The sequence below is a fragment of the Strigops habroptila genome, chromosome 6 (assembly GCF_004027225.2).
Source record: "Strigops habroptila isolate Jane chromosome 6, bStrHab1.2.pri, whole genome shotgun sequence".
In the NCBI taxonomy this organism is placed as follows: Eukaryota; Metazoa; Chordata; class Aves; order Psittaciformes; family Psittacidae; genus Strigops; species Strigops habroptila.
In genome coordinates, this window is record NC_044282.2 from 76,012,135 (window position 1) to 76,028,949 (window position 16,815).

Sequence of the window (16,815 nt, forward strand, 5' to 3'; positions counted from 1 at the left end):
GTTCCCTTTAATTACTTCACCATTAATATTACTGAATGAAAAGAGAAATAATTTCTAATAAAAATATCTATGTTTGAAAGAAAACTTTCAACAAAAGCTGTAAGCACAGATCTGGATTGGGGCATTATACAGTCACCTACATAGCCCATAATTACAGCTAGTTAATAGAATAGCTAAATAAGGGAAAGGGAAATGCCATTGCAATGGAGTTTTCTGCTCTCTCATATCCAGCACCTCCTTGGCAGCAGGGAACACAAGAATGGAGGTAGGAGATCTTTCAGGGGGCTTAAAAAGGTATCAGATGCCTGCAGAAGAACTAGCAGGTTGGTTCCTCCACAGTTCACTTCCAATGCATTAACAAGCCACAGAGGTTTAAGATTTAAGCCACTCTAGATTTAAGAGATGGAAACATTTAGCAACCTTACTGGGTAACACAAATTCCCCAGTGGTAAGCTTCCCTCGAGGGCTAAGATGCAATCATGCCTGCATTTCTATTTCTGGATCCGTGCAGGTCAGCAGTAACTCCTGCAGGACACAGCCAGGATTGCCTCACACCACCCTTTCAACATCCTCACTTCTCTGAGGTTTTTCGCAAACAGGTGGATCAAGCAAACACAAGCAAAATACATGAAAACAAGATCTACAGATTCTTCAGCTCTTGAGAAGAGGATCTTGCACAAGTTAATCTGAGGAGAAGCCTTCAGGAAGGAATGCTGTCCTCTCCACAGATACCCATCTTGGAATCCAAACTGTCCCAGAGATGTCTCCAGCAAAAACCAGAATGGGACTGCAGTGCTGAACGATAAACAGAGTGAAAAGATCTTGAACAGAAACAACAATGGTGCAGACGAAGGACAGAATGTGAGAAGGGGGCAAAAAAGTGAGAGATCCCTATCCTAAGCAGGATGCTGTGAGCAGAGAACTCAACTAGCCTACAGGAGAGTATTTCCCAACATAGGTATAGACCACTGCTGTGAATTGCTGGTTCAGGGTAAAGGAGTTATTCCACAGCAAGGCCCTCCCCTCAGCAGTATTTTAAAATAAAGTTATTTTATTCTGGAATAATTATTTGAATTTTATTTTAGACCAGACTGTCCATAAATCCAGTGTTCTGGAACGGTCTATCTGCAGTGCCATGGTTCTGTCACATGTACATGCACAAGTGTTTCGAAGTACACGGCAGACTTCTGGCACTGCATTTCTCTCTCCTCCTAATGAATCCGACCTGCATTACTTGGGAAACACGTACCAAGAAGACTATGTATTTGCTTTGCTTTTGTAACTTAGGATACCTGTAGTTGAAGCAGATTCAGTGTTTAATCCCTTTGGGTAGGACCCCTCCTTAACCAAAACCAGCTTAATAAATAGAATTCATTTTCAAGGAGTTCTGATTTGTTTTCTTAAAGAAGTTTAGTCCTAAATTTCCTTTAAAGCAGATGAGTTGAGAAGTTGGCAGCCACCAGTGACTGTTACCACAAGCAGAGAGATGTTTCTGCAAATAGTACTACAGTTGTCAAACTCGTCATCTATAAAGACCTTGCTACTGATACCCTGGGTCTCTGGAAATCACATCTGTTCAAGAGCGTGGAAGACCTTGGGTGTACTCAGCCTCCTTCTGTCTCCTTTTTGTAAGTATCTACATGGTTTATCTTTCTTTCTAGGCTCTATAAACAAGAGCAGGGCTCACTTGTAAGCAGAAGGGGCCAATGCTCCTGGAGAGGCTTTTGCTGATGTGGTTGAGCACAGGTTCATTCTGCAGGGGTGCAGAGAAATTTGGCAAAAAAATGTCTAACCCACGTGTATAGCTCTGTTCTACTCCACCAGGACCTCAGAGTCCAAAGTCAGCAGCAGCCATGTGAAGATAAAAAGACTTTGTCTTCCCCCTACTGCAGTGGATTCCAGGAAACTGAATCAATTCTCTCAGTGATGGGAGACTGAGGCTTTAGAAAGGAGAACATTTAACTGCAGAGTTCAGAACAGCTTTACTGCCCCATGGAACGAGATGCGCAGTACAGCAACATCCAGCTCCTTTTGCAGTTAGCCAGCTTTGGCGTCAATGTTTCTTAAGAGGAAGAAGTGGCCTTCTTCCAAATTTCAACCAGCATTTTCCCAACAGAAATAGATTCTGAACTTCCTGTCCCCACAGATGTCCCACCACAGGGGGGAAGTTGCAGCCAGAGCTTGAAAATTTCACAAAGTTATTAGTGAAAGTAAAAGAAATGGAAAAAAAGAGGTCAGAAAAAATCCAACCTCCCTGCAGCGTGTGCTGCCACTTCCAGCTTTGTCCTTAAAATGGAGCACTGAGAACTAGTATTAAACTGGGAAAGCAGGATCTTCATCCAAGCTTACCTGCTTTCATACTTCTCATCGATCCAAAACAGGCGGATACAGAAAGCATTGGAAGCTCCTCTGTATAAGGGGTAAAAAGCACCTTTTTCTTCAGCCTCAAGGAGTGTTGCTGAGGCTTTGAAATCCTTGACATCACCTGGGAGCAGCTCAGTGTGGGGGACGGTAACGGCTCCACTGCTCTGCAGTAACAACACACAAGAGGTCACGTACAACAGTTCAGAGAATACTTTCATTTTTAATTAACAGCTCCTGCATTATTCCTACCTAACAGCATTCCAAGCACGTGCACAGGGATGTGCTTTTTACTTCTTGTATTCTGACAAACACAGAAGTTCAAGGAGGTATATTTAATGGGATATCTGTTACTCAAACACTAGATAAAAATGGCCTTTAAAAATACACACATTCTTGCTGAAGAGCAACGTATTAACAAACTAAGTTACCATGAGAGTCCCTCTGTAAGGCAGGAAAACATTTATCTTTCAGAAATGTTTCTATGTAAAAAAAAAGTGTTTCCAGGTGTATATTGAAAATAAATGAAAGTTGAAAACATGTTATGCTAAAGAAAATGGGATCAATGCAGAGAATATTGTGGAGATGGAAATGAAAAATGGGAAGAAAATCAGAGGAGCTTTTATACATACTGATGCAACCATTCAGAATTTCTCAGGGTAAATTCTCTGCGGGTTTCTGCTGCTCCGCTGCATTTCATAGTAATGGTCTTTTGTCAAGTTGAGCTTCACTCAACAGGAGAGGCACAGACAGAACACACACCCTTTAACTTCTGCAGCCCACAGGGGAAAACTGGAGCTGTGTTGCTGCTTTTCAGCTCTGGCAGCTTCCCGTCAACAGCAGAGTTTTAGCTCCCAACAGAGTCAGTCAAACCCTCAGGCCTTGCCCTGGCTCCCACCCTGCCTGTTCCAGGAAAGCTCTCTCCCACCTGCAAGGAGCCCACTCAGAGCTGTGCTTCCACAGGCCCTCACTCGGGAGCAGACCTGCACAAACAGGTCCCCATCCTCTTCCTCCTCTCAGTGCCGCCCCTGTGTTGGCTGGTCCCGTGAAACCGGATGGGAAAACCACCCCCGTCCATCCTGATCCTGCACAACAGCAGATCTAAGCGTGGGTCCATGCACAGGACAGTGCAGGACTGGCAATAACAAGCATTGCCTGTCCTGGCAGCCTCTACCTTCTCTTCACCTTAGCTTTGAAAGTCATTAGCACTACAGTGTGCAGAGGTATTACCTGCACAGCTGCATCCTCATCCGGAACATGTTCAAAGTTTGGAGATGGAACAGTCTCTGCCTCTTGACTTGTTTGGTTGCTTTTATCTTCACCTGAGTAATGAAAATGAATAAATGCATCAGGCTTAAAAACACAAGCTGAACCCTCAGGATCACAGCAGTAAGCAGAGTGTGCCAGGCTGCCTCTATTGGAAGGTTTATTTCATTTGTTTTTAACAACCACAGTTAAAATAGACCCTCCCACAGTTACTTGGCTAGAATTTCAATAGACTATTTGATTTCAAGGCAAAAAAAAAAATCAGCGAATTGGTTGCAGAAGAAGAATTGAACAAGACAGAGTTTGGAGGCAATTCCTAACTCATGTATTATATGTAGTAAATTCTTACCCTATTTGAAGAGACAAGTCTGAGTGATCAGCGTATTGACTGGTATCTTAAACCCTGGAGCTGTTCTAACTTGTTTTCTGATGATCACAAGGGTGAGCAAGGGCTCTCGATTCTCAGATTAGCTCTCCTAAACCAACCCAAATTCAGAATAAATCCTAGTCAGGCCAGAACCTTTATTTACTGGTGCAAGCAGGGACAAGAATCAGATATTTAAAGTCCCTTCTCAGTTCCTAAACCTAACTAGCTCTCTAAACCCCATTTTACTTCTTATACAAGGTGGTCACTCAATTTGTCTATTCCCTCCTCTCCCTCTAAGAATTTCTCTCATCTGCCACTTTGCTCGGATGCTGGAGTAACTGCTCCAAAGCATTCTGTCAACCACTGCGATCTGGGGTGCGTGCAGGACTACTCACTCGTAACAACAGACACTTGCTGAGCCACACCAGGAATGGCACAGTAGCAGTGAGCACAGGCTTTGACATCAGCAGCATGAAAAAGAGTAAAATTGCTCCATGGAAAGGAAAAGGCACTTGACAATCAAAGTAATAGAACGCAGGTTTCAATCTGCATGACAGGTCATCCTGCCACCCTCAGTCCCATTCCAGTAACATTCCAGTCTAGTTCCTTCCAACCTGAGCAATACTATCTTTGTGGGCAAACAGGTAACTAAGGTGACAGGGTGAAATGACTTGTAGGCATGTGATGAATGGATATGTAAACACTGACTGCCATGGTACATACATATACGATGCTGTATATGCACCCGTATAGCCACCCAGCATGGACGTACTGCACCCCTGGCCAAGTGCTTATGGCAGTCAATGCAAGCAGCCAGATGTTAGGGAGCTTGCTGCAATACCACTATACGCATTTTTTTGCTCAATCCCTGTCCAGGCCCAGATCTCGAGTGGATGTTTAAAATATTAAGAAACAACAAACAAAGTGTCCACAGACAATCTGAAATACATGATGCATTATGTTTGATTTCAATTCCCCGGCCGTTAAAGACAGCAGTTTTTACACAGCAACACACAAGAGCTCTTTAGAACTCTGCTCATGAGCAGAAACAAACGTGAGTTTTCCTGCAGCATACTGCTCGCTAGACAGCAGATCACCATTCCAGCAGGTGCTGCACAGCGGGGAAAGCAGTCCCTAGATCTGGATTATTCTCTTTAAAGCCAGTGGAAGGAAGGCGTATCCGGGATGAGATGCACAAAGGTCACATTAAAGTTAACGTTATGGACCAAACTTATTTGAATCATCAACTTGGAAAGGAAATGTTGAAATACCAGTAAAAATATATGTGAATCCTACATGTGAAACACCAGTGAATGCTACATGTGAAATGTGTGAATCCTACGTGTGAAACGTGTGAATCCTACATGTTACTCCAAGTGACCACCCAAATTACTAAAGCCAAGTGTCAGCTTCCGTATTTTTAGCCCTGAACGTACTATTTGTGCTATTCCTGTTACTGTCCCCTCCCCAGTTGTACAGACATGCTCACAGTTTGGGTTTATATTTAACAAGAAAGCCTGAACGTGAGCTGTAACTCATGAACTCTGGAGGTGTGGGTATCGCTGCTGCAGCAAACACATCAGGCCAGGACATGGCATGTGAGAGCTCCAGTAACATGAGGAAGTCAAAGTTTCTGAGCCCCAGAAGGAACAAAAAACCTTCAGAAGACCCAGCACAAGAGAATCCGTCACTCCTCTCTGAACATTACCTTGGGAAACCCATCTAACTACATTCACCAACATGAGCATTTCTTCATACAGTAATGAGCTTAAAAAAAATACCTCGAAGGTTTAAAATAATTCAGCCAAAACTATTCTGAAAAATGTGTTATCTGAAAATCTGTTCCTCTGTTAGTAGAGAAGAATGCAGAGGCAATGTGCAAGGGCAAGAAGAAACACAGGGCTTGAAACTGTGGTTTCTCAGGGTATCACAGATGTGAGGCTTCACAGGAATGATCAGATGTGGGAAACCCAGCCCTGTTTCCCATCACAAACAGCCCTGCCGGTGTCACAGGTAATACAGGGCTCTGGTTGTGTGTAAATATTGAGATGTTGTTCCGACTTTACACTGAAATGAAATCCCTCAATGGCTCCAGCATGCACCACTGGCAAATGTAGCTGCAGCACTGTTTGCATGGATGCGCACACAAGTGGTGGGATGAACACAAATATTGTTGCACTAAATAAAGTAAGGAATGTGAACAAAGGGAAAATGGAACTAATCCTGTGATTGCTGGGTTGTTAGCAGAGGTAACAGGCAGCAGGAGCAGGAAGCCAGTTCACCATGAAGCCTGATGAAAAGCCCTTGAATCGTTCCCACTGCATCATAATGTTTTGTAGCTACTAATTCGTGACACCATATAGAGTAACAACCAAATGACTGTAATTACCCCGAGGCGTAAGTGGCATATCAATACTGAGTTAAAGACAGATTCCTGTATGAGCTTTCATTACTATTCAGTATTACATTCTGAAAGGAAAAATATCATCAACCTGTGATCCCTACCTACCAGGCTAAAGAGCTTGGAAAAACACTGGGGATTTATTTACGTGTGAACATCAAATGACCCTACACGGGAATGCAGCCTGCATTTGGAATTCACGACAGGAAGTCCCCAGCCCTACTGATCCAAGGGGTCCCCTGAGCTGCCCTCGCACCAGGTTTCCAGCACAGCCGCCTGCAGGAGTGGTGCCATCACTGAAACACCGTTCACACAGTCATTCATGGAGTGCTTGTGTTATGCACAGTAAGCAAATACCAACCACGTGTCACTGACACTACAATACATTCCAAGGATTTAGCTTCACCCTTGCACTGGAAAGGCTCCACAATGGACTCCTGGGATGTAACTCTCATATGGGCTCTGCAGTTACCAAAAAAACCCAAACAAAATCCCCCAAAACCTACAAACAAAAACCTCAACAAAAAAACCCAACCCCAAGACCCCAACAAACCAACCCCCAGACAAGACAATCCTCTTTCCAAATTACATATTTTAAGAAAACAAAAAGGCAGAAGGAAGGGAACTGTGCTTATGACTTGGTTGAGGTCTTTCTTGCTGTAAACTTCTTTACTAAAAGAGTAGGATTTTTTCTTTCCAAAAAGGAAAAAAAAAGGGGGTGGGGGGGAGGGAAAGGAAAAAAAAAAAAAGAAAAAAAAGCAAAAAAAGCAACATTCCTGTTTCTCCTGGAAGTTTCCATGAATGAATACTGAAATAAATGGAGTCACATCTCATGAATAATGAAACCCAAATCATCCCAAGGGAAAGGGCTTTTCATTCAAACTGCTCAAAAATTAGGGATTTTTGTTTATAGCCATTAGTCAAATGTGTACTAAGCAGTAAAAGGAAAACCTGTTTATCAAATATCTACCATATGAGACACATACTTTCAACAAGCCATAACAAACTTCTGTAACTGTTGCAAGCTAATGCCTTATTGAACGGGTATCAGAAACTTGAGCAATAACAGTTTACATTTGATTTTCTCCCCTCTTTCTTTTTTCTTTCTCTGAAATTCAACTACCACAACCCTTAGTTTCACCTCTCTCCTTTGGGCCATACTGGGCAGGTATAAACAACAACTTCCAATGTTTCAGGACAACAAACACTTCCTGAAGTGTTGTAATTGTTCGTTTATTCTAAAACATGCAAAGCTACAACAAAAATTTTAATTATTATGCAGAGATAAGAGAATTAATATTCCTGAGCTGCACAGCCATGAGCTAACCCTGATTTTACTATTAGATTTCTAGTGGCTCTTTCCCTCTAGGAATAGCATCAGAGCCAGGCTCTTGGCTTACGCCACTCGAGTTCCTTCTCAGATGTCTGAGACCATCAGCGATTTGTACTCAAGCTACCTGAAAAAGCCTACAAGTAATTCTCTTTCCCCAGAGCTACCCCTGTCATTCCAAACACAGGGATAATCCTCCTTCTAAAAATCTTGCCTGAAGGAGACACACAGGATTGCAAACTAGTATCAACTGTCAAAACTAACCTAGTATTTAAATGGAGAGGGAAAAGAAGAGCGATGAACACGTGAGCTGTGAGCCATGCTGCTTTACAAACTTCTGAATGCACTCAAGCCACACCAGAACCTGAACAGAGCAGCTGTTCATGCTAAGTTTTCATATTTTGAACAAGTCTCTTGGATTTCCTAAATGTAAAACCCCCATGTAAGAGCCGTGGTCTTAAAACCTGTAACCACCCACTCATTAAAAAGCTCAGCAGCACAGAATTGGCCACAAAATACGGGCCTACAGCTCGCAGCTCCTGGACAAGGAGAGCACTCAGAAGTGCCTGAGGGTTTTCCCCAAACCAGTAACAGCCACAGAGTGGTTGTGCTTGAGGGGTCCACTGGAGGTCATCTTGTCCAAGGCCTCTGCTCAGGCAGGGTCACCTGGAGCTGGCTGCGCAGGACTGTGTTCCTACTACTTTTCAGCTTTTCAGACCAGACTATGGTGACTGATGTTTCTTCCTCCCTCAGTCTCATTTATGTCTCTACACATCTGCCACCTATTTTGAAATGATGCTGCTGCAGCTCCAGCAGCACAGGACAATACAGGAGACAGTGGCTCCCTTCACCTCTGTGTGCAAGCTGCTGCTTTGTGGGGGAGGGAAGTCCACAGGAGCAGCTGTAGGACTTTGTTCTTTCCCTTTCCTGCTCCGTGGCTGTCAGCTCCCAGGTGCCAGCTGGTGGCTGCTCTGGTGCTCCCTCGCTGCCTGTTTTGCCTGCTGCTTTGTGTTCAGACAGGCAGATACCAACGACCTAACGTGGGGTTTTAATTCTATTACTCATAATTAGTAGACAGCAAAATGTTGTCCTACGCACAAAGAGCCCTTTGACACTGAAACATAAAGATGACAACTGTAAATCATTTACATGACACTTCTGTTCTGCAAAGAGGTAACATATTCATGTTACTGGTTTCTGTGCTTTGCAGTAAGGCGGCTTGTAGATGTGTTGTTGTAACATGCCCAATATAAAAACAGAATAGAGACAGTCCCTGAATCTTGTCGTCCAGAAGACTGCAAACAGCAAGCACAGAAAGAGAGCAGAGGCTGGACCACAAGTTAATAGGATGACACAACTCAATGGGACAACATAGTAGCCACAGTTAACCAGGTGCTTAGCTACAGACATTAGAACCACATTTCAAAACTGAGCCTTCACTTAATAGCACAACCATAGCTAACTGATAGAAAACATGCCTGATGCTTCAGCGTTCCAAAACCTGACACCCAGGTTTAGCCTATAGCTGGTACAGACCAGCTCCCCACAACCAACCATCACTTCCCAGTCAGACACCAGGGCTAGCAAAATTTCCCTCCTGAATTGCAACCCACCAGGTAACCATCTCCAAAACAGACACATTAAGTTGTGTTTTCTTGCCAGCAAACCTACATCCTCCTCCAACCTTTGGCAAAACCTACTCAGAAGCTAGAAACAGATGCACCTCCAATGTATCTAGCAGTTTAGGACACAGATACCTTCTTGAAGGCTTGGCTCCTGTGGCATTTTGAGAATATCTTCAGGATGTGGTTTACAAAGTCCATGGAAAGGCCCCAAGTCAAAACACTCTTGCAACAAGGAAACATTCACTTGAGAACACAAGCTCATGAATCCTACTGCAGTGTCACCAGCCTGAAACACAAAAGCAATGGCACACAGATGTGAAAGCTCCGCACGTGGTTTGAGGTCAGGACAAAAATTTGAACAAAAAAATTTCTGAAACATAAAAGTTACTTGTTGTGCATAAAGGAACTATTTCAGCAAAACTTAAAGATTCATGTTTTTTCCCCTGTAATGTCTGTATTAGGGTCTCTATATTAGATGCTACAATTGTTTTGTTAGCTATGACTTACAAGAGCATTAGGATTACATGTATGGACCAACTAATGACCTATTGCTTCAATAAAACATTTGCTACCGTATATAAAAATCATATACTTTCAGCTAAATACCTCCAAAAAGGTGTAATTTTTATTTAAAGTGCAGGTAAAGTAAAACCAGGCTTTAGATACCCATAACGGCCAGTTACTGCACTCGGCTTTGTAAAGAAAACTGTGCTCAAACTGAAAAGTGTATTTTATTTTCCTATGAAAACGATTAATTCAATAAAGTGATTCTCTAGTATATAAGCAGTATCTAACGCAGTACATGGTGTGTATTATTTGCAGCAATTATAAGTACTAAATATTTTCAAGTTCTGAAAAAAAAAAATAATCTAAGAACTAGTCCTTAAAAAACCACAACAGCCCTGCAAGTACCACGACAACGAGCCCCTGCCATGGGAAAGGCCACATCACTCTGCATGTTTGGTACTGAACATTTCCAGGAAGTTGGGGTCTTCGGAAGGAAATGCACTCTGAAGATGAGAACTGGCGTGCTGGAGGGCTTTGGCTTTAAGCAGAGATGAGTCCAGAAGTAGTTTTTAGTGCTGCTGCAACTTTCTAGTGAAACACACAGAATCAGTTTTTTTCCTCTCATTACACATACTGCAGGCCCCCTTTCTAAACAGAATGAAACTGCAATGGCTGGGTTTGTAGAGCTGTTTGTAGAGCTCCCATTTAGAGATGGGAGGCCATCAGCACTCCCATCAAAATCAAAAATACAAACTTTAATTTTCCCCCTCAAACAACAAGTGACTGTTTGCTTGTTTGCGTAACTGAACAAAAGCTGAGGCGCTGCAGTTGTCTGGCTGCTGTGTAATTTTAGGCCCAAGGCTCAGCAGAGGCTGATTAACCAATCCATCTACCATATGTGCAAAAAGAGGCTGCCAGCTTCATTCTCTGCAGGGAAAATTGGCATCTATCTTGGTTCGCATGGAGGTGTCTTCCCAATCTGCGGCAGCAGTGGCAAGTGTAAGCTATGAGGGCCTGAAACACCTTTTGCTGGTATCATATTGAGCTATAAATGTACAATTGAAATGTATTATTTATAAACATAGCCATTTGTAATGTGCTATTACACTAATGCTTTATTGTTTCCCATTTGGCTTCCAATGGTAGTGATTACACGTTACGGTTTATAAAATCATTTGCTATAGAAAGCAGGCTTGTGGAATTAAGCAGGTTATGTTGCCCATCAGCTCACAACACCATGCACAATTACTAACACATGAAAATCTTAACAGGAATTTTCAGCAGGATAACTGTTACCACCTCTTTCTCATTTAAATTAATTCCTGGGTTTCTGTCTTCAATTCAGCAAAAATGTGACTGCCTGAGCCTGGAGATGGGAAAAACCTACAGCTTTTTTAACTGTGAAACTATCACTGGCTACTAGTTTTCACATGCAGTATTCATTTTCACTGGGAATGAAAACTGCTATCATGCAAATGTCTAAAATGGCAACATGGTTTCTTCAAGATGGTCCATTCCAATTACTGGAAAAGAATCTACATGATTACTGGAACTGCTGCTTTGTTTGTTTTAACAGGAGATACTGCTCCTAAAGAAAGACACAAAACACATGGTGGAGGGCACTGTGTGCGTGCAGATCACAAATTCTACCTTCCAAATGTGAGCTTGTTCTTTTTTGTTCATTGAGCTGCAGTGTGAGCTGTCACACGCGACATCACTGGTGTTATGATTAGACAAAACCAGAGCTCACGGCAGACTGACCTCACCAACAGCAGCCTGATTTTCTTCATCTTGATGTTCTATGAGATCAGCAAGGAAATATTCACTATAGGTTTCTTTCAGAGTCTCGCTCTGACGTGTCCAGAGTGTCACGATGTCGTCATGATCTTCCAGCCTACAAAAAAATAGATTGGGTAACATCCTAAAGCTCCACCATTAACAGGTCCTGATCCTGCTGATCTACTCCATTAGCATATGCACAGATATTACAAATACGTGATCCAAAGCCTCCACCTGCAAATAATTTCACCCAGGACATGTCCCCAGTGCAGGCTAAACGGGGAGCCTCAGCACCAGAGGAGAGATAGAACCACTTCCAGAAGCCAGCACAATCCACCTAAGATCTGGATTGCCCAACAGGGATGCTTATCTTTCCCTAACAAAATACGAGGGCAGCCCGGTTCAAAATCCTTTTGCCATCTCACGCCAGGTGGAGCTGGGCTTTAGGCTTCATTTAAAACGATTATGTTCACTGAGCCCAACTGTCAGTTGGTTAGAGTTGGCAGAGATCTCACAGAGCAACATCAGTGCAATTTAGAAAATCAGTTCTTAAAAAAATCGAAAAGAAAACAAACAGGAATAGTGCCTTCCTGTGCAGGAGCAGCAGTGCTGAGCATTGGGTAGATCACTGTTATTACACCCAGCAGTGGGGGAGCCACCCGGCAGGGACCAGCCATTATGCCTTTGTAAGGTCAAGTTAATGCTCCACCTCTGACAAAGATGCAAAGGCCAAAGTGCAGTTGTGCTGTCCCTCTGCCTCCTGCACCGGCAGGAACCTGCTGCTCCACCACCCGGTCTGTTCTGTGCTGCCAGCGCTGGCACTGCTCCCGCCATTCCCAGGGAGCACAGGGTTTGGTGTTAGCTCATACAAGCCCCATTCTGCACGGATTTTTATCTAAATAGGCAACAGGGGTTCCTCCCGTTAACCCACTTAAAAAAATCTTAATTTTTAACCAGGCTCAACGTCAGTCCTAACAAGACGTTTCAGTGCTTTTTACCAGCGCATGAAGGAATTCTTGAGCCTCATGTGCTGTGACCACGGCATAAAGGGCAATGGCAAACACCTTCCAACACAGGGCTGCTTTCAGTAAGACGAAAGCCACTTTTTATTTATCTGAAAAATGGAAGAATTAAGTGGTCCAACAACAATTCTGCAACTAAAATTGTGGTGAGAAAAGCGGGACTGTGGTGGGCTGCCAGAAGGAATGACTTTGCTACCGGACTGTGGAGTTAAGATAACCCTTTTCCTCAGGGCCATAAGCAGACTGCTACTGAGCACGCTCTTGGCTATCTCAGTTACCACACACAAACACACCCCGAAAACATCCCTGGCAGTGTTCAAGGCCAGGTTGGATGGAGTCTTGGGGACATGGTTTAGTGTGTGGTGTCCCTGCCCATGGCAGGGGGGTGGAACTAAATGATCTTAAAGTCCTTTCCAACCCAAACCATGCTGTGATTCTATGAAAGACGAGCCCCACAGGGCAGAGGAATTAAATGAAGAGTGAACAACGGACTTAAACACAGGAACGCATTTGTGCTTACTGAAAGACACCGAGCCCACCGCACCGGGGTCCTGTGGAACTGCAAGCTGCACCCTTCAGCTAGAGAGTACCTGTGCCGGACAACTGACCTGCAGAGCGAGCGAGAGCGCACAGCGCCCTGCAGACGGCAGCGCTCCCTCCTCCTGCACACGCACCCTCCTGGTGGTGACACCTCTAACACTCCGAGTGTGACCTTCTTAAAGCCTTTCTGGACCCGCTTTTCCTCGCACACCGCCGCGCCTGGCAGCTCACAACGCGGGAAGGAAAGGCCGCGGCTGCTGCCGGGGCCGCGCTCCCGCCGCCGGCCGGTCTCTGCTGACCCCTGGCGGCCGAGCTGCGGCGCGCTGAGGGGCCGCCACCGCCCAGCCCCGCCGGCGCTGCGGGAGCCCGCGTTCCGTTGGCGGAGCGGGACAGGGAAAGCAGCGGCATTCCCGCCCCGCGGAGCCGCATGGCCGGGCCGACAGCGGCGGGCGCGGCCGTTCTGCGGTGCTCAACTCCCACAGCATGGCCGCTGCCTTGTGTACCCGCCACTCCGCCCCGTGTAACCCTTCGCTGAATGTGAAATGCCAACAGGAAGACATTTTTACGTAGTTCCAAAAGGAAAAAAGTACAAAAATTATAACACATCATCAGTTACTTGTCTGTAGCATTAACTCAAAAGTTGCAACTAAAATGAAGTTCCGAGAGCAATGAAACCCTGTAAAAATATATAGTAATTCATATTCTTTCTCTCTCAAAACAAAATAGCAGTCTTCCTCTTCTTTACAGGCAGTATCTCAAGGGAAGAGCTGCTGCAAGGTTTTCTATCGTCTGAACTTCACTACTTCAACACAATTAATTAGTATAGCAAATCTGATAATGTGTTAGAAACCTCAAACCAATCAAGCTAATTTAGGGGTAAAGGAATGAGACGGTACACTAAGTGTTGTTTCACTGGGGTAGATAATATACACACACCACCTCCAAAGTGAACGTCCTGATTGCTCCAAGTCCCTTCCAGCATTCTGCTCTGTAAAACACATGGCATCAAGATGCAGATGGCAATTCTGCCAGCTCATGGTACGTAGAGACACTGACCTCGTGATAGTCAGTGGGGCTCCACGTAAGCCCATTCATCTCCCTGTACACTAGAAACTGTAGGAATAGAGCTATTTTTATACCTTTCTGGTTTTGATATCCTCCACCAGTACCACAGTCTTTAAAAAAGAAAAACAAAACACAGTGACTTTTTTAATATAAAACCACTACAAAATTCCTATACTGCAAGAACAAGCACAATAAAGGCATTCCACATTTGTGAGCTCTCCTGTATATGGTACAAACCCAAGAATGACGGGATCTACACGAGAAATCAGCAAGAAACTTAAATATAAAAGCTCGCTGGATTGCGTTCTGGCACAGTACAGATTTATTTCACATTATAAAGGTCAGATGGAGAATAACTTCAAATTAATGGTTAAGCAAAGCATCAGTTTACAGCTTCTTCTCCTCTCCCCCCTCATATAAGCAAGGGAAAAGGGAACAGAGATTACCCTAATCTCCTGTCATTGACCCAGAACGTGTTGCTAGGCAGGTGGCTGGGACAACTTCCATAGATAAGTCTCTGCAGGGCTCCACTGAACGTTACTATGGATGCCAGTGAAGTACAAAGGTGAATACAGAGGAAAGGGAAAGGCAAAGCATCTACTGCAAACAGAATTTAGCTTACTCAGAGAATCTGATGATAGACAATATTGAAGTATGAATTTTATATCACCAGATACTGTGTAATTTAAGAGAAAAAAACAGTTTCCTGGTTGGTTTTCTAATAATAATAAAAAACCTAAAGCAAATAGTTTTTATTATTTGTAACAAACTACAGAAATCCCAGGCAAGATGGTATCTCTTATGTGGACTATTCGTATGTCCCACATCACATTTCCAGTTGAGTCAAAAATATTTCTATTGATAATATCCAATAGCCATCAAAAGAAAGATTATGGTTCAAACTAAATAGACAAACGTTACATTTGGAAACAAGACATATGGAAAAACTTTAAATCCTCAGGAATTCACCTACTGATAACTTCTCAGAATTATGGTTCATTCACTTGTAGATGGTAGACAACATGAAGGAAAGGCTCTTAAGCAGCCTAAAAATTGTAGATCAAATTAGCATGCAAATAATTCTGTAGCATATTGAAATATCCAGACCTATAGCAGGATGGTGTGGTCAAGGTCAGGCCTCAGTCCTTTTTCTTAGAATGCTCTAAAGTCAAGTGACAGGAGATTGCAAACACTGACTGACACTATAGGATAAAGAGCACAATCTGCAGATTTGTTTTTAGGCCTATTTGGTAAAATTAAATGTGTGTAAACCATCTCTGAGACAGGCTTCTGTCAGAATCCAGCCCGAGATGTCCACGTGAATTAACCCATGAGCAGACAGGCATGCATTCACCAGGCAGAGTTAGGCCTAATGTGGTGTTAGCACTAGTGCTAGTGCTGGTCGATACAGACCAGCATCGGTATCGTATGATATACTGTCCCAGGGATGTGCTTGTCCCTACTTTTCAGTTTCCACTACACGGACCAGAAACGCTACGTAACCACATAGCAACACTTACATCAGAACAAACAAGAGCAAGTCCACAATGGATCAGAATCAAACAAAATTATTACTTCATAAACATTACCCTACACACACTGTTCCCACTGTGAAGAGGAAAATGAGTGCACCAAAACGCAATGGATACGAGGTATGTTTCAGCCACACTACAGGGAAGCATCTACACAGCAATGACAGCATAGATGGTCCAGCAATGCACGCATCAAGCACAAGGCCCCGTAGGGTCAGAAGCCGCATTTCGCCCTGGCGGCACACAAAGCTGGCACAGGCACAGGAAGCTGCCATTTGGCACAGGCAGCAGAACTCAAATGGCAGAAATACAGCTAAAGTGGTAACAGTGAATGTGCAGGCAGACACCACCAGCAAGGCTGCTAGAGAAACCTGCATCTCTGCCTGGTGCACGCTGCAGGCACCTGAGCAGAGAGGAGAGAAATAATTAGTTCAGAGTCTAACTTTGAAAATGACACTTATGACCTGAATCCCGAAACAAGAGCAAGGCTGTGCTCAAGGGACATGGGGTGAGCATATCAGAGTCCTTGCTCTAAACTGCATCCATTAAAACAAAGAACACAATGGAAGGAAAAAAAGTGCTACCCTGTGAATTTCTTAATCTCTGTCAGCAGCAGTGAGGAGGGGGTGCACCGGTGTTCGCACACAAGGAACTGCACAACAGACAAAAGGGATTACTGTCTGTGTCTGAAAGACTACTGGAACTAGGGAACTCTGCTCTTATTGAATCCTTTTAGATAATAGACCTTCCTATTCAGACTTTGCTCCACCGGTCAGAATATAACATGAGGCAATTAAAAAGAAGTTGGAAGATGCTCCAAGAGACCTGGAAAGTACATGTACTCACTAAATAGCAGTGAAGCAAGTCAGCCAGCAGATTCACAGACTAAACATCACTGACAAAAAATGTATTCTTTCTAGACAGCAAACTAGTTTTACACAAAATACAATTGATCTTCTGATGAAGTAGAATAAAACCAGCATAATCATAGAACTACTTAATTAGGTCATCAAGGAAAAT

The 16,815-nt window shown here is 43.7% G+C and overlaps 1 protein-coding gene across 4 annotated transcripts in view; it reads right to left on the reverse strand.

The window, feature by feature from the left end:
• The window catches only part of CFAP61 (cilia and flagella associated protein 61), a 106,723-nt gene that overhangs the window by 81,515 nt on the left and 8,393 nt on the right, over nucleotides 1-16,815 (reverse strand). For all 4 annotated transcript variants that reach the window (XM_030489173.1, XM_030489171.1, XM_030489172.1 and 1 more), the window contains 4 exons: nucleotides 11,619-11,751; nucleotides 9,483-9,636; nucleotides 3,592-3,683; nucleotides 2,350-2,528 (listed from right to left, as the gene is read on the reverse strand). In XM_030489173.1, the coding sequence (XP_030345033.1) occupies nucleotides 2,350-2,528; nucleotides 3,592-3,683; nucleotides 9,483-9,636; nucleotides 11,619-11,751 (558 nt within the window). The remainder of the gene's footprint in view (nucleotides 1-2,349; nucleotides 2,529-3,591; nucleotides 3,684-9,482; nucleotides 9,637-11,618; nucleotides 11,752-16,815) is intronic.